Raw genomic sequence first — 18,798 nt, forward strand, 5'->3', positions numbered from 1 at the left:
TCATATCACAGCTAGAAGTTTGAGGACACATTCAAAAAATTACTTTATTTATTTATTATTATTTTATTACTTTATTAATTGTTTCGCTTTGGATAAAAGTGTCAGCTAAATGATTAAATGTAAATGTAAATTATTCTTTGAAATAATAATAATAATAATAATGGTGACGGGAACTCAGGTTGCATATATCATAATAAGAATAATTTTTAATAAAATTATTTATAAAAATACACAATTGTATTAATAATAAAATGATCAATCTTCAGTATTAAGACTGCAGTTGTAGTCTGTTTTTCATAGCATTGATTATGAAATTGAATAATCAATTGTATTAACAACCAATGTGCATTTGTTTCTGACACAAAATATTTTGTAAAAGTCAATATTCTAACAGTAATTCTAGTAATAATATATATATATATATATATATACACTCTTAAAAATAAAGGTTCTTCACGATGCCATAGAAGAATCTTTTTGTCTAAATGAAATGGTTCCATAAAGAACCTTTAACATCATTTCACAAAAGGTTCTTTGTGGCGAAGGAAGGTTCTTCAGATTACAAAAAGGTAAGAAAGAGATGCTTCTTTAAAGAACCTTTGACTGAATGCTTCTTTGTGGAACCAAAAATGGTTCTTCTATGGCATCGCTTGAAGAACCTTTTGAAGCACCTTTATTTTTAAGAGTGTATATAAACAAATGTAGTATGAATTTATTTCTGGACACAAAAAAATTTAAACATTCAAGAAATATTAATGGATAGTTTTAGTACATTTTTTGACAATTGTTTATATTCCACTACTGTAAATTGGCAGAGTAATACAGTAGCAGTATATTTTATTATCGTTATTAGAATATAGCCTGTGTGTGTGTGTGTGTGTGTGTGTGTGAGTGTGTGTGTGTGTGTGTGTGTGTGTGTTAAATATATATATAAATAAGCAAAACCTCCAGAGCAAATTTATGCATGAATTTTGATTTATGAATGTTAAGTGTTTATTCCTTTACCTGCGTTTATTCACGTCCTTCATTTCGGCAGTGTTTGTAATGCGTGTTAAACACAAATTATGCTATGTGCTAGCTGGCATGATTTGTTGGTATATTTCCACTCTTTAATTGCCCCTCAGAGCTGCGCCGTCGCCTCGATCTGCCCCCACCTCGCGCGCGACCCGCTGACAGACACGGAGCGACAGGTGCGACGGCGGAGCAGGTGCCAATATGCAAATGAGCAGGACGGCTCAAACGCTGATTGGTTCCCCGAGAGCGGCTTTATTGGCAAGCGACTCGTGTCTACGTCACGCAAAGCCGGGCCGCCTATATAATGAAGGCGAAAGACTAGTCCATCAATGAAATAGTAAAGAGAGGGAGAGAGGAGAGAGAGACCGAAAGCATTCCCGACTGTAATTAAAGGAAGCGATTCCTTTGCTAGTGTCCTACCGCGAAGACCAAGATCAGAAAGGATCAGAATGAAGTTTATTATTGGAATAGGAGGGTGAGTAATCCACAAGATCCAGTATTGAGCTTCTATTGTACGATATCAGCGTTTAATAAATGTGTACTCTGTCTTTTACAGTGTGACCAATGGAGGCAAGACGACTTTGACGGGAAGACTCATAAAGAACTTACCAAACTGTTGTGTTGTACATCAAGATGATTTTTTCAAGGTATGGAGAGATTCCACAATTTTAACTTAAACTTGTCAGCTTAAAGTATTTACTTCTTCATACATACTGTGGCCCCTTTAAGAAGTATTTAGACATTTAAGCCAAACTTAAGAATGTATGACTGTTGTTGCATTATAGATTAAAAAAAACATCTAATGCAATCCATTTAATGCATTTTAAGTTCGATTAAAGTGTCTAAATACTTAATGTTGTTAATGCCACAGCATTTCCAAGGAACAGAACAGGTAAAGACGTTTAGGACTTAGTCATTTGTTGTATTTATGGAGCCATTGTCCATATTGTGGTTCATGAACCCTATGCTGGTGTTCTCCTGGACAGCCAACCTCAAACACCCAACAAATGAGTCTAGCAGGCATTCATTCGCAGCATTAAACTCCTAATTCCCCTAATATGAATCTCTTGCTCATGCATTTATCATTCTGTGGCATGTGAGAGGATCTGGGAACCTTCACACCACCATTCGCTCTCTGAGCGCTCCTATATCGATATATATTTAATAACACCCCTTAAGTGCATCACACACACATTCCTAACTGTCATTGGAGGCTCTTCTCTCAAGAGCATGCTGATAGAGATAATTGCATTGCATTGCAACCAAATTAAAAGTTGAAAAGTTGAAAGATGATTTTAGAGGACTAGCCTGAGGGCTTGGCGTCACATGTCCAGGTGGGACCAGCACTGCCTGAGCGATCCACACCTTTTTGTTTTATTGGTCACTGTTATTGCAGCCCCAAGATCAAATAGAGCTCGGGGAGGACGGCTTTAAACAATGGGATGGTAAGAATGGCTTTCGCTGTGGGAAGAGAAACAGTAACGTATTCCCACCTTTCCATAAACATTCTGCATTTTTGTAACATAATCCTAAAACCCAGCAAAACTATTTTTCTTGCATTGCACGTCAAAAGTCTGGACACACTTAATGACTGAAATGTGCTTTGTAGGTTGAATCTGGAGCAGATAGTGAAGGAAAACCATCATTATACGTGTTCCTCCTTCGTTAGTGTTTCAAAGCCTCCCAAGATGAACATCTAGAGTGAGAGCAGCTGCTAGACAAAGAAGATGTTCTTCCATTTAATAACCATTTTATTATTCGAAAATAGCTGTAATAAAAAAATAAGTGTGTCCAAACTTTAGACTGGTAGTGTAAATTTGACTCACAGTCCTATTATATTAATTATTAACATCCCTAAAAAGGAGAAAGGACAATTAGAAGAGATAAAGTCTTTAATGCATTGTTTTATTTTTCATTATCCAAGCATGTGAGACACGTCTTGTCTTTTTTGTCTTCTTGTGTAGTGATTACCGCCTTGGACATGGACGCCATGGTGAACACGGTTAAAGGATGGATGGAGAACCCGGTGAAGTTTGCGCGCTCCCACGGCGTGACCGTTTCACCCGCATCTGACGGCTCGGACCCTGAGCGTGAGATCCACATACTCGTTATAGAGGGATTTCTTCTTTATAACTACAAGTAGGCGTCTTCCAAGTCTTGTTGGTTTTATTCAGTTTAAAGATGTGACAGGTTGATGTTTTCCTCTTGTTTCCGCCTCCAGGCCTTTGCTTGACGTCTACAGCAAGTGCTACTATGTCACCATTCCATACGGGGAGTGCAAAAGGAGAAGAAGGTGAGAACTGCTTTTGAAGATCAGATGTTTGTAGATGATTCAGTTGCTGGTTTTCGAACAAATCCGTCTCCTTTATTTCAGTATGAGAACTTACACCGTTCCCGACCCTCCTGGTCTGTTTGATGGCCACGTGTGGCCCATGTACTTGAAACACAGGCTAGAGATGGAAAACAGTGGCCAAGATATCCGTAAGTCAACCAATCTAGCATTAAAATGGCATTCTGTAATCTGTAACTCACATGCATGATTCGTATCTGCAGAATATCTGGATGGAATGAGAACAAAAGATGAGCTCTATAACCAAGTTTATGAAGACATTCAGAACTCCCTATTGAATGTTTTATAGGTAAGATCCTCCGTCCTTTAATATATACAGTATATATATGACTTGCATCATTGTAAAGATGTTTTTCTTATCTATTTGTCCTTATTCTCTTTGCAGCATCTCCGGTTGGAATGAAGATGTGTGTGTATAGAATTGTAAATAGCTTCTGCCACTAGACGGATTTTGTAAATAAATACTAACTTATTTTAAAACTGATGGCAAAAGCCTGTAATTTTATATTGCTCTATGTAACTTTGTTTTGTTAAAAGCAAGCATTACTGTCTGGGATGCCCAGAGACGAACAGTATATGGCAATTATGACTTTGTTTTCATTTCACTGTAACCGAAGCTCTGCCATCTTCAGTCAGAACAGACATCTGTGTTGTGTTTTCATTCTCAACATTGGGACATGCATGGAAAACATCTAACTTTTTATGATTGCAATGTCTGGATTATGATGGAGGAATGAACAAAATATTTCATCAAATTTTTTAATAAAAATGTTGAAATAAAATACAGTAAATATGCATTTCATGCTATGTTATTATTTATTTTATTTCCCAGTATATAACATTTTATGTCATATTTTGTGTCATTTTCATTCTGCATAAAATGATCATTACACCGTTTATGCTTGTATGTTGTATATTTATTTATGGAAGGCTATTTAATTTAGTCCATTTCTCAGTTTAGTTTGTTTATTCATGTTCACATGTCACTGTATATTTACTGATCGCAACATTTGATTGTTTATTTAATTATTTCTTGATATATTTATATATGGCTCCATTATATCCCTTCACTTCCTCTATCAAAAACGCCTCTGGCAAAATACTTGTTACAGCAATGTTGGTTCTGGTTTTACATTTATTCAAGCGTTTATCCAAAGTTATTGCCGTTATAACAGGAAAACAAACACATGTACGGCACTCAGACACAAGGTCAGTGTGTTGGTATTTATAGCTTGTATAAAAAGTCAATAAGCTACTAAACTTTATTGAAGTACATTCAGTGCACACACACAATCAGAACCTTCCCTTCCTTATTTTATCCTCTGAACATCAAGTACTTCAGATTCGATCATGATGCATTTGTGTCTATGGTACAGTGAATTATTTTTCGTGCCATAATATTAAGTAATATCAATAAACAGAAAGCACTTTAATAATGTTTGATGCATGAGGAATGTAAACGGGCGTCATTTGTGATCGTGTTGTGTAACAGTAGGCCTCTAATGGCATCTGTTCATACAGACTGGAATCTAATAAGAGGTGTGAATGACAAACATGATCACTGTGAGAGCTTATATGGCTCCAAGGTTATCTCAGTTTGGTCTCATTTTAGTATCAACACTTGTGGCCTTTGCTGATTTCTAGTCCTGCTTTGTGTCTTTACATGTGTTATAGACAACAAATTAAGATTTTCTTCAAATCTGAATGTATTTCTTATATGCTTTAAAAAATATATATATTTATATTTGAAAAAATATTTGAAAAAATATACTGTTAGAAAATATATTTACATAAATACTTCTTGAAACATGTTTTATTTAGGTTTTTTTTGTGTGTGAAATATTTTTGATGTGATATTGTTGTAAGCAAAAACGTTGATACTTTTATTTATTTATTTATTTTTGGAAAATAAGACTCAATATCTTACGTCCTTTTGCTTAAGTTAATGTATCTTGATTTAAGAATGTTTAAATATTTGCACTGGAAAACAAGACAAAACTACTGTGTTAGTTACAAATTAGTAGAAATGGACCGAAGTGAGTCAATAGTTGTCATGCAGTGAGAGTATTAAACTAGATGGAGAATTTTATGAGAAATTAGTTTATATTTAGATCTCTGACTTGAAAATGTGTTGTCTGAGCAAATCTGAGCACATTTTTGAGATCTCTTCTGAAGCAAGAGTCCCTGTTTGCTCTCCATTTGATCTCGTTGCAGTCCTGCAGGTTGTCATACAGATTGTAAAGCATGTCTATGACTGTATTGGATCGGAGGGTATCTGATGATGCATTGTCAGGGGGTCTGGAGCGCGGTTATGTGTGTGAGCCGTTATATTTAGGCGACATGCCTTCAGTGTCAGAAGAGAAGGGCCGCTGTGAGATGTAAATAGATGTGCACGCTCTGATCTCTAACCGGTTCGACCCCGTGTCACACTGTCACACCATCAGTGCCTGGACCACGAGGTCTGGCTGGAGGAAAGGTGAGAATGTCTCCAACGTCATGGTTTGTCACGAAGACCTCAAAAAAGTAGCAGAGCTGCGGCTCAGCTTTTCCTATTTTAGTTGAAACGCAAGTTGATATTCATATGCTTTTCACTCGCAGTTTTAGACATTTAGCCTCAAGTGTCACTGAATCATTAACTGCTCTGTGTGAGCCTGCAGGAAATGATATGTGTGTGTGAGGGACTTTTTCCGGGCTGAATTTGTTGCCACACACCCTCATATCTGAGACAGCTGAAGAGTGGCAGCTGCCGTCCCATCAGTAGCTGTAAATGTGAGGAACATTTCACTCACTTGCCAGATGACAGCGGCATTTTTGTGTTCAGTCAGAGGATTGTTAATAGAACCTGACACTTTAGAAACAACAACATTTCAAGTATATTATTATTATTATTATTATTATTATTCGTGCCCAGAGTTTATATAAAGATTCAGTAGAGATCTGATATATTATTATTATTTTTTTTAGATATACTAGGGACCAGAAGAGACACTGATATCTTTTTAATTATCTGTACAAATGTCTAAACTTTAATCTAAACCTTATGTAACATTACTGGAGTTATGTAATGTGTGTGTGTGTGTGTGTGTGTGTGTGTTATATATGAGTATATATTATATTATATGAAATACTTTATTTTCTATTGAACTGACTGTCTGTATTTATGTATAACTGTATATAATAATTAAAAAAAACTAAAATAATAATAGTAATACATTTACGCGCTTTTCTCATACCAAAGCGCTAGTATAATATATGTACATAATGTATATTTTCCAAATTACAGATGCAAGTACAGTTTTTTTTCTAGTTCAATTTTTTTTAAATTCTAGTTTTTGCTGTAATCGTTTGCGCGCGTGATAATCTTGGTGCGCATTTGGAGACGCGCGCTTTACGCACAAGGTTTATGCTTCAGAATGAGACAAATAAACATTTTGTTCATCGAATTATAGATCAGTATCGACGTACATCCATTCTGGCGAGTCGCTTGCACTTTTTCTCCCAAGCAAGTCACATATTCCATGATCCACAAGCCCGGGAGCTCGTTTATGCTGCGTATCTCCTTGAAATGCAAAAAAGCGTTTTCTCACCTGCTTCCAGAAGTGAATTAAAGGTGACCCTCAGCCCTTATTTTAGGCACTATCATTTAGATGGCAATTCCTCGAAGAATAATGTTTCTGCCTCAGGTGTGTGGAAATATATTCCTTTTGGGAAATCTTGTGCTCAAACCATTAAAGACCATCTTCGTGAAATCACACAAAGATCTGTGCAGCTCTGGACACCTAGATTTACGAATGAAATAATTTCAAAGCGTAGCAGTGTTAGTTTGATGTCGGGAGGAAACACGGGGAAGATTTTATTCAACAAACCCAACTGAGAAACAACCAGGAGCGCCAAAGACACAGAGAGTTTATTCGCTACTGTACATTCAATGTCCAAAACCTGGTGGAAAGCAACGCTTCAGCTTGTGGTTTGTTTTACACATTTGGCACTTTTAGACACACAAGTAAAGACTCAATGTAATGTTTGATACTTACTGTAGTCTAAACTGTATCTGAGTCTCTTCTGCTGAGGGAGTGTGAGTGTCTGCTCGGCTCTCTGCTCTTATGGAGGCTGTGAGGGGGTTTCCAGCTCATTTCTATTCCTGCTCGCAGTGTCACGTTACTCTATCAGCAGCTCTGGCCATATCTGGCTTTCCAAGTCCTCGCTGGGATTTGACTGAGCGACACATACAAGGAATGTGAAATCAAGTAATACTGAATATGCTGTGGCAAACGATGCTCTATTAATGTTTTGTGTTTCACAATTCCTTATTTAGTCATATACACTACCAGTCAAAAGTTTTTGATCAGTAAGATTTTTAATGTTTTTGAAAGAATTCTCTTCTGCTCGCCAAGGCTGCATTTATTTGATCCAAAATACTGCAAAAGCAGTAAAATTGTGAAATATTTTTACTATTTAAAATAACTGTTTTTTATGTGAATATGTGTTAAACTGTAATTTATTCCTGTGATGCGCAGCTGTATTTTCAGCATCATTCCTCCAGTCTTCAGTGTCACATGATCTTCAGAAATCATTCTAATATGCTGATCTGCTGCTCGAGAAACATTTCTGATTATTATCAATGCTGAAAACAGCTGAGAAGTTTTTTCAGGATTCTCTGATGAATAGATAGATCAAAAGAACAGCATTTATCTGAAATAGAAATCTTTTGTAACATTATAATATCCCTTTTGATCAATTTAAAGCATCCTTGCTAAATAAAAGTATTAATTTCTATAATTTCTTCCCCCCACCCCCAATTATACTGACTCCAAGCTTTTGAATGATAGTGTGTATAATGTTACAAAAGCTTTTTATTTCAGATAAATGCTTATCTTTGGATCTTTCTATTCATCAAAGTGTCCTGAAAAAAAACTCAACTGTTTTAAATATTAATAATAATAAATGTTTTTTGAGCAGCAAATCAGAATATTAGAATGATTCTGAAGGATCATGTGACATTGAAGACACTGGATGCTGAAAAAAATCAGCTTTGAAATCACAGGAATAAATTACATTTTAAAATATATTCAAATAGAAAGCAGATATTTTAAATAGGAATAAACATTTCACAATATATATTTTAGATCAGATAAATGCAGGTTGGTGAGCAGAAGAGAATTCTTTAAAAAACGTTAAAAATCTTACTGTTCAAAAACTTTTGACTGGTAGTGTATGTGTTGTTACACTGAAAAAAATGTTTCATTCATCCAATTAAAAAAAGTTAGGGGAATGATTCACATCTATATTTTTTAACTTGAGCCAATGAAAAATAAATAACTTGCCCCAAGGGTAAACATTTTTTTAATTGGATGAATTAAACATTTTTTCAGTGTATTCTCATAAACTACTTCGACGACTGGTTGTGTATGTGTTGTTACACTGAAAAAAATGTTTCATTCATCCAATTAAAAAAAGTTAGGGGAATGATTCACATCTATATTTTTTAACTTGAGCCAATGAAAAATAAATAACTTGCCCCAAGGGTAAACATTTTTTTAATTGGATGAATTAAACATTTTTTCAGTGTATTCTCATAAACTACTTCGACTCTGTACTGATGCATGGGAGAAACGAACCTTTTCGAAGCTTCGAATCAATTGAATCTTTTGCTTCGCAAAATGATTCACTGTTTCGAAGCTCTGCACGCTGGTGACACCTGCTGGTCAAAACTGTGCAAATGCAACAAAAACTCACGCCAAAACGTGCGTAAAACTAGCCCTTACAAACCCAATGCAAATGTTTTACTGAAAGTATAATATATTAAATGCAATTAACAAAGAATCATATACCATTAAATATGAGAAAATATGAAGTGTCTGTATATATTGACCTTCATCACATTATAATTTGCCACATTATATGGGGTAAGTTGACATTGGGAACCAGTGTTTTTTTATTTTTTTTATTTTTAGCATAATTATATACTATTTTAGTTTTTGTTAATATTTTGAAAAAAATAGATATTTTATATTTTCCTGTTTTCATTCAACTTTTAGTTCATTTGAGCAATTTTGTTGTGCTTTTGTCATATTTATTAGTTTTTTAATTACTGTTTATTTTATTTTTAAATCCCTTTTAGTTTAGGAATCATTCTAATATGCTGATCTGCTGCTCGAGAAACATTTCTGATTATTATCAATGCTGAAAACAGCTGAGAAGATTTTTTCAGGATTCTTTAATGAATAGATAGATCAAAAGAACAGCATTTATCTGAAATAGAAATCTTTTGTAACATTATAATATCCCGTTTGATCACTTTAAAGCATCCTTGCTAAATAAAAGTATTAATTTCTATAATTTCTTCCCCCCACCCCCAATTATACTGACTCCAAGCTTTTGAATGATAGTGTGTATAATGTTACAAAAGCTTTTTATTTCAGATAAATGCTTATCTTTGGATCTTTCTATTCATCAAAGTGTCCTGAAAAAAAACTCAACTGTTTTAAATATTAATAATAATAAATGTTTTTTGAGCAGCAAATCAGAATATTAGAATGATTCTGAAGGATCATGTGACATTGAAGACACTGGATGCTGAAAAAAATCAGCTTTGAAATCACAGGAATAAATTACATTTTAAAATATATTCAAATAGAAAGCAGATATTTTAAATAGGAATAAACATTTCACAATATATATTTTAGATCAGATAAATGCAGGTTGGTGAGCAGAAGAGAATTCTTTAAAAAACGTTAAAAATCTTACTGTTCAAAAACTTTTGACTGGTAGTGTATGTGTTGTTACACTGAAAAAAATGTTTCATTCATCCAATTAAAAAAAGTTAGGGGAATGATTCACATCTATATTTTTTAACTTGAGCCAATGAAAAATAAATAACTTGCCCCAAGGGTAAACATTTTTTTAATTGGATGAATTAAACATTTTTTCAGTGTATTCTCATAAACTACTTCGACTCTGTACTGATGCATGGGAGAAACGAACCTTTTCGAAGCTTCGAATCAATTGAATCTTTTGCTTCGCAAAATGATTCACTGTTTCGAAGCTCTGCACGCTGGTGACACCTGCTGGTCAAAACTGTGCAAATGCAACAAAAACTCACGCCAAAACGTGCGTAAAACTAGCCCTTACAAACCCAATGCAAATGTTTTACTGAAAGTATAATATATTAAATGCAATTAACAAAGAATCATATACCATTAAATATGAGAAAATATGAAGTGTCTGTATATATTGACCTTCATCACATTATAATTTGCCACATTATATGGGGTAAGTTGACATTGGGAACCAGTGTTTTTTTATTTTTTTTATTTTTAGCATAATTATATACTATTTTAGTTTTTGTTAATATTTTGAAAAAAATAGATATTTTATATTTTCCTGTTTTCATTCAACTTTTAGTTCATTTGAGCAATTTTGTTGTGCTTTTGTCATATTTATTAGTTTTTTAATTACTGTTTATTTTATTTTTAAATCCCTTTTAGTTTAGGATTTTATTTTTAGTTAGTAATTGTATTGCTTAATTTCAAACTTAAGTAATTTTATATTTTTTAAAAATATGTCTAAATAGTTTTTTTTATTATGTTAATTAAACTACTTAAACTAAACAAAAATAGTATATTTAAGTTTATTCCAGTTCATTTTTATTTTATTTCAAGTAATAACAATGATGTTTATGGTTTTAGTTTTAGTTATTGATAATAACCTTGTTGGGAACCTGCTATTATTATTAACTTTATTGGGGATTTTCAGCCAAATTTAAATTATAAGACATTTATGAAACACATACGAATTCATGAAACGTAAAAAAAATAATAATGGGTAGCATTTAAAAAATATTGTTTTGACATTTATGAAAAATACTCTTGTCCTGAAAACAGTTTCAAGCTTTTTATACAGTGATTTTCTCCTTAATGTGTGTCAGTGTGTTGTTATAATGGATGTTTGAGACCAATATAAAAAAAATCACTGCTAGAGAAATGAATTGTGGGGGATTTGATGACATGAATCTGCTTTAGTCTGTGTGTGTTCTGTTAGTGCGCGCTGCCATCTAGTGGACTTTGTCAGTCTCACCAACATTTCCTTCTTAAAGCTGATGTTCAGTGTGTCTTTATCTTTAGTTGTGATGTGGACCTCACCAAATTCAACTGTGGTAGATTTGAATTAAGCAAACAAATCTTGCCATTTAAATTGCACTAAATTATTAATATTTTGACTGTGTTATTTAGGATTGTTATAAATGAACAGGTCTGGAGAGTGATGTGGCTCAGTGTTTTTTGACAGGAGGATGGTTTGTTTGTTGAGTAGATGCGGTCAGAAGAACAGCTCACAAACATCTCACCAGAACACCAGTGTGCAGCGTTTACTTCAGAGAAATAATGAGTCTTTCCTCAAATATATAGTGCCAAATAATATCTTTTTAAGTCGATCTCAACTGTTATAAATAGTTTTCAACAGTGAAAAGAGGTGATTCATCTTAAGAATGTTGTTTATTCGCCTCAGAAAGTCAAAAAGAAGGTTTTATTTTTTCATGTTGCAGCATTAGAACTTTGGACTGAATTCTGATGACTGTTTGAATATCAAATGAAATACACCATCATGGAAAACAGGGCTGCAGATTTAACTATAACTAAGTAGGGGCTAACCATTTTAGGACCAAATGTTGGTGATAAACTTGTAGGTCTACAAACCATAAATTACAGAAAGTTGTATAGTATTTGATTTGTCTTGATTTTGCTTTAATAAAATATTTTTTTCAGAATCCTGAAAAACGGAAAAGCCTATATCGCTTAAATTATCATTTTTTATTATCATTATCATTTTATGCATAATTAGTATTTTTCCAAATCTGTCTTTTTTACTTTTTTACCCAAATTCCTGAGTGTTTGTGTTGTGTCTCTCTTTTGCTTTAATGACAGCATTTTTTTTTTTTTTAAATAACAATACAAATTTTCCCTCCACGATCCTGTTAAATATATGCTGATATTTAAATGATGGAAAGTTGTATAGTATTTTTATCCCTCACAGTCCTTATAAACGTATAGGCCCATATATATATATACAGACATATATATCCCATAAATTACAGAAAGTAGTATTTGTTTTGTGTCTCTCTTTTGCTTTAATGCTAGCATTTTGTTGTTGTTGTTGTTGTTCAAAAAAATCAATCTTTTAAATGTTTTTCCCATAATCCTGAAAAATGTATAGGCCTATATCCCATAAATTATAGAAAGATTTATAGTAATTATTTTGTGTTTCTCTTTTGCTTTAATTACAGCATTTTTCTTTTCAAAATCTTTTTTTTTCTGAAAAACTTTAATAAATTTATAATAAGTTGTATCATTTGTATCTCTCTTTTGCATTTTTTTTAAAGATTTCTTAAAAAACTTAAGTATAATTCCCATTAATTACAAAACCTTTTATAGTATTTGATTTGTTTCTTTTGCTTTAATGGCAGCATTTTAAATTAGTTTATTTAGTATTTTTTATTTACTTATGCAGTTTTTATTGATTTATTTTCCAGATTTTCACCCCGGGACTTCATTGCACAGACTAGATACGTTATAATTTTCATGTAAATTTTGAAAATGTATCAAACATAACCTAACTCTCTCCAATGAACACTTGCCTGCATTGCTTTAACAAAACTAATGAGCCACCAGTTTGTTCGGCGAGGAAAGAGTTAAGCGCGAGTATCCCTGACCGTGCATGCGCGCCTGAACTCCCACAATCTGATAAAGGCCCGTCCGCGGCCCCTCGGTCCGTTTCCAGTATCTGGAGGAAGATCCGGACTATGCCGTTCACGCACCTCAGAGTGCCACATCCACTGGCAGAGGAACATCTGTGCTGGGAGCCCATATCAGTGACCGTCCAGCTCTAAAATCCATCTCAAGATGCCAAACTTGCTTTTGGTTTTCTATTTACTTCTAGGACTGAATAACTTTATCAGCGCGCAAAACTCCGCGCCCTGGAGGAACCGGATCAAGTGGGTGAATAACGGCCAGGTGTTCAGTTTAATGAGCACGGGCTCGGAGTATCACGCACCGGTGGCGTCCAGAAGACAGTCCAGGGTGTTTCTAAGCAGCAATAGAGATGCTGTCCGGGACAGGACCATGCAAATTCGAGTGGAAGCGTCCGATTCTGCGGCCACTAATAGCGGCAGCACCGCGCTTTTGGATCCGGACCGCATGCAATACATCGCGGCCAACAGCCGCGCGCCTGGCGCCAGACAAATGCAGGTGCGTCAGCGGCTCAGAGCACCTCCAGGAACCAGATCCAACGCCACCGCTCCGTCCGAATACTCCGGCGGCGGAAGAACCTCGGCACAAGGGGAAAATACCGCACGGAGGGCGCCAGCGGTTGCCAATTTCCAACACCTGGAAGCGCCTACGGAGAATTCAAACACTTTAACTAATGGAAACTATAATGAAGCGGGGCTCTCCAGAGAGCAAACGCCAAATGTGGAGCAGGGAACCACGTCTGAAAGTATGGCAGGAGATGATCCGCGAAACAGGAATACGATTTTCTATAACATCTATCCGCCCGGCGGCAGGACGGTCATCCCGCGCCGCGCGCCGCCTGGCACCGGTTACGGCACCAGATACTTCCAAAACGGTGAGCTGCGCGCAATGGACGATTTTAGCCTCAACATATGGGGGGATGTGTGGGATTTCTTTAAAACAGACTGTTTTCAGTATGCTTGTGTTGTGCTCTACTGCAGGTCTTCCTGATCTTGTGCCAGATCCATATTCCATCCAGGCAGGCTCATACATCCAGCGCGTCCAGATGTACGCGCTCCGGTGCGCGGCGGAGGAGAACTGCCTGGCGCGGTGCGTTATGAGTTATCATCTGTGTAGATTTACAGCGACCATAAAAAGCATTTAGACACAAGTCACGCTAATTTACCTACCTAATTTGGTCCCGGTCATAAATCACATAAATTAAAGAACATTTTTCCAAATCTGTCTTTTTTATTAAAATTTGTTCTCTGTCTCTCTTTTGCATTTATGACAGCATTTTTATCAAAAAAAAAAAAATCAGAATCCTAAAAAACGTAAAGGCCTATATCCCATAAATTAAAGAACGTTTTATAGTATCTGTTTCGTGTCTCTATTTTGCTTTAATGACAGCATTTTTTCCTAAATCAAATTTTTTTTTCAAACATTTCCAGATGTTCACCCCAGAACCCCATTGTAGGGAAACTAGACACGTTGTATACTTTTCATGTAAATGTATTTGATCAAACATTATCAAACATATTAAAAAAAAAAAAAAAACATTATTTGTGAATAATTTTGGCAATGGAGTACATAAGCTCAGATAACCTATCATTTGCAAAAAAAGAAATAGAAAACCTGTGCTAATTCAAAGAAAACAAGTTGATAAAAAGATTGAATCCAATTTATGGTCATAATATAGCATAATGAGACAATTGTAAGCCATTTTTTGTAGGTCGGCCATTTTTGACCAGGAACACCACATGTATAACAAGTTGGGAATAAAATCCCCAAAAAGTACTAAAATTACAATGTTTTTGGGTGTGAGCAAAGTCAGTAAGTTTTAGACCAATACAATAGCATTAACTAGCATTTCAGGAAAAAATGACCAGAACACAACATGAGGGTTAAAAATGTTTGAAAATCATTTCATTAGACACAAAATATCAAAGAAAATGTCATTTATTGTACAAGAATGATGTACAAACACACACTCAAAGCTAAACATTTGACTCTAAGACCCTAACCTTTAAATATAATGCATTATAAAAGTATTTTAATGCGTTAATTAAGCACCTTATAATGCATTGTATGATTTCATTGAATGTTATAATACATTTTCTTTACTCCGGTGGTTTCTTCTACTATGACCCTTGTGTGAACTTGACTTCATACTTCAACTAAAACCACTAAAGCACCAGCGGATTCAAACACACTGAGACTTCAAACATCATGAAAAGTGAACGTTAATAAAGAGAAAAGATCTTGATTTCAGTTTTTTGTCTAATGCATTGATATTCAAACATTGTTTTGAGTGTCTAAATACATTTTGTGGTCACTATATGTCAAGTTTGCAGTTTCTTACTGTACAGTTGAAGCAGGCGTAGCGTACCCTAAAAAATAAATGTTGCATGGTTCGAATGTTGGTCTATTTTACTAAAAATATATGCAAACTTATTTTTTGTGGTGCATGACCTCTCGTGACCCAATGATCCGTGAGCTCATCTTCTGCTGTCTTTCATCTTTCAGCTCTGCATACAGACCCACAGTCAGAGACATCGACTACAGGGTTCTGCTGCGCTTCCCACAGAAGGTCAGAAACATGGGAACGAATGACTTTCTGCCCGTCAAACCCAGACATCAGTGGGAGTGGCACAGCTGTCATCAGTGAGAGTCTGATTAATTATACAATACTTATAATCATTCTAATGATTGCACAGCCATGCATCTTTAAATCAAATCAGATGATTTGCAAAAAAAAGTGTTAAAAAGTTCAAAATATCAATAAATACTTTCAATAATGGACAGTTTTTTTTTCACAAAATAAGACTTTTCAAATTATTAATATATCAGCTTTAATGCACGTATCAAAATAACAAAAGCACTCAAATGTCAAAAATTCCAAAAATAAGTTTTCAAAATGTATAATTTATCTTACAATCTGCAAAAATATGTTACTACATCAACACAGATGCAGCAGAAAACATCAGGCTCAAGTTTGCATTTTCTTAATCACTAGCCATAATTCCAACACTGAAATCAGGATTAGGCATCAAATAATGTCATATATGTGAAAATGGCTGAGAATTGAACAGATAGTTGTGATCTGGCTCAGATTCAGACAGGAATCGTGTGTTTGTGGTGTTTTTCTGCTGATTGAGGGAGAATACGAGACTTTTTCTGCTTACAAATGTTTGTCGAAAGCAATAATGCTACGAAATGCCCATATTTTGTGTGAAACTGTGACGTGCTCCAGTAAAACAGGCAGTATTTTTAAAATCAGCAGCCCAAAATGAGCAAATATGATGCAGGGGGATGTGAATATTATTATAAATTATGATAAAATTATCAATAATAAAAACCTTACTGTAATGCACTCACTGCAATTCATGCGTCTTACTTATTATAAAATGACAGCAACAGCAATACTATAAAACACATTAATGTTCAATAAAAAGTTATACTTATTAGTTTTAAAAATTAGAGAAAACCACCATGCAATCAGAATTTAGAATCTGTGTGTTTTATAAATCTTATGTGAGTGATGCATTTCAATGGGTTGCTATGCGGTTGCTAGGGTGTTTGTTCAAATCATTATGTGTGTGTATTAATAGTGGAGTTAATCATAACACATGAGAAGTGCATGATGAGACTCATCCGTATGAACGGTGTAATATATGACAGGCACTATCACAGCATGGATGCGTTCAGTCACTATGATCTGCTGGACATCAACACCGGACTGAAGGTCGCTGAGGGTCACAAGGCCAGTTTCTGTCTGGAAGATACGGGCTGTGATCCTGGATTTCACCGCCGATATGCCTGCACTGCACACACACAGGTACTAACACACACACACGCACACACACACACACTCATCACAAGTCTCCCACAATGCACAGCAGCGTTATTATAGTTCACTAAAAGTAAAAAACCGCATTTGAAATATTAATGAAAATTATAATAGAATCTCAATAACACTATGAGACTAGTAGTATTTATGTACTATTAAAGTTTTTATTTATATTTTGAATGAGCTTTCATTGTTGTATTTTTAATTTTCAATTTTTTAACTTTTGGTAATTTTGTTATGTGCGTTTGTTATTTTTATTCGTTTGTTTTTATATTACTATTTACTAATTTATTACTAATTTATTTTTATTTCAGTTTTAGTTTTTATTTATTTCCAGTTAATTCAAGTCTTTTTTTATCTCATATTTTATCATTCATTTTATTTTATTTCCCCCTCATTTCAATAAACAATAAATAAATAGTAACACTTCTAGTTTTAGTGATAATAACCCTGGATGAAACATTATTGCTGATTATTGAGTTATTATTGCTGTATTCTTGCATACAGCAGTTATTACAGTTAGTTGCCAAGGCACCATTTTAAATTTCCATTTAGTTTAAGTTTTTCATTTCATATTTATATTTAATTTGATTTCAGCTTTATTTCAATGAACAAAAAAAACAAAAACCATTTCAGTTTAGACAATAATTACCCTGGTTGAGATGAATTTGTGTTTGATGTATTTAGTGTTTTGATTAATAGAAATATTATAGTAGCCAAGGCGACTAACTGTAAAACATTTCTAATTTCTCATTTTCATTCAAGTTTTTCTACTCAAGTTTTATTTTATTTTAGCTTAATTTCAATAAAGTATAATTGTAGTTCTAACGACAATCAATCTAAAGAAGACAGATTTATGCTAATCGTATTCTGTGTTTTGGTTTAATAGAGATATTATTGCTGTATTTTCAGGGTTTGAGTCCAGGCTGCCACGACACATACGCTGCCAACATCGACTGCCAGTGGATCGACATCACAGACGTCCCTCCTGGAAACTACATCCTCAGGGTATGAGACATAAAGCTGATGGAGAGACATTTTCCGAACCGGATCCTGTTGTTGATGTGCGTTTCACTTCCTGTCCAGGTCACAGTCAATCCAGACTTCCTGGTGCCCGAATCGGACTTCTCCAACAACGTTGTGCGATGTGAGGTCATTTACACCGGCATTTACATCCAAACAAGAAACTGCATCTTAACTGGGTGAGGAAATGCATTTTTTTATTTACCTCCCCTTACCAAAAAGTAGTATACTTCAAGTTTATTTTATTAAGTATACTTAAGTAAAGTTCAAGTATATTTTAAGTATACTTTATGTAGTAAGTATACAAATATCAGTGTACTTGTAGTATACTTGTAAGTCTACTATTTCAATGCTCATTGGGACTAAATTGGCCCACTTTCTAGTATATAAAAGTATACTTTTAAGTATACTTTAAGTATAACAGTAATAAACTTTGAGTACACAACAAGTTTACAACATTATTTTTAGCTTGTACTGCAACTATACTAAAAGTGAACTTATAGGTATACTGATATTTTACTAATTAAATACTTGTAGTAGCATTTTTAGTACACTTTGAAGTATAGTATATATAGTTTTATACTGCAAGTATACTCGTAAGTTTTCTTTAAGTGAACTTTACATCATACTTTAAGTATACTACTAGGTATTCATTTGTTTATATTTTGTTACATGATTATCTGAACATACAAAACATCAAAAGAACAGGGTATCTGCTTGTAAACAAAAACATTTTATTCTAGCTTCATGCATTCTTTTTTTAAACACTTGAATGTGGATAAGTTTCATAAATAAAAAATAAAGAAATAAACAACATTTTGAACAAAAAGCTGAAAAAA

At 34.3% G+C, this 18,798-nt stretch overlaps 2 protein-coding genes and 1 long non-coding RNA gene across 3 annotated transcripts; 2 read left to right on the forward strand and 1 right to left on the reverse strand.

The window, feature by feature from the left end:
* The first annotated feature begins 921 nt into the window (after positions 1-921).
* Positions 922-4,156, forward strand: LOC107596250 (nicotinamide riboside kinase 2-like). The gene is made up of 8 exons (XM_016286942.1): positions 922-1,489; positions 1,571-1,661; positions 2,411-2,459; positions 2,979-3,153; positions 3,236-3,307; positions 3,389-3,495; positions 3,568-3,653; positions 3,750-4,156. Exons 1-7 carry the CDS (start codon positions 1,464-1,466, stop codon positions 3,651-3,653), a joined length of 606 nt encoding a protein of 201 aa, XP_016142428.1. The 5' UTR covers positions 922-1,463; the 3' UTR covers positions 3,750-4,156.
* Positions 3,301-7,468, reverse strand: LOC107596253 (uncharacterized). Its single transcript, XR_001610345.1, has 3 exons — positions 7,399-7,468; positions 6,952-7,143; positions 3,301-3,464 (listed from the first exon to the last, which is right to left on the reverse strand). It is a non-coding gene; the product is annotated as an uncharacterized lncRNA (long non-coding RNA).
* A 5,664-nt stretch (positions 7,469-13,132) lies between these two features.
* loxl5b (lysyl oxidase-like 5b) lies at positions 13,133-18,142 on the forward strand. Its single transcript, XM_016286940.1, has 6 exons — positions 13,133-13,981; positions 14,088-14,196; positions 15,613-15,750; positions 16,768-16,924; positions 17,849-17,944; positions 18,023-18,142. The coding sequence occupies exons 1-6, from the start codon at positions 13,261-13,263 to the stop codon at positions 18,140-18,142; spliced, it is 1,341 nt and encodes a 446-aa protein (XP_016142426.1). The 5' UTR covers positions 13,133-13,260.
* Positions 18,143-18,798: the final 656 nt, after the last annotated feature.

Source organism: Sinocyclocheilus grahami, unplaced genomic scaffold, assembly GCF_001515645.1.
Source record: "Sinocyclocheilus grahami isolate Dianchi unplaced genomic scaffold, SAMN03320097.WGS_v1.1 scaffold216.1, whole genome shotgun sequence".
Taxonomy (NCBI): Eukaryota; Metazoa; Chordata; class Actinopteri; order Cypriniformes; family Cyprinidae; genus Sinocyclocheilus; species Sinocyclocheilus grahami.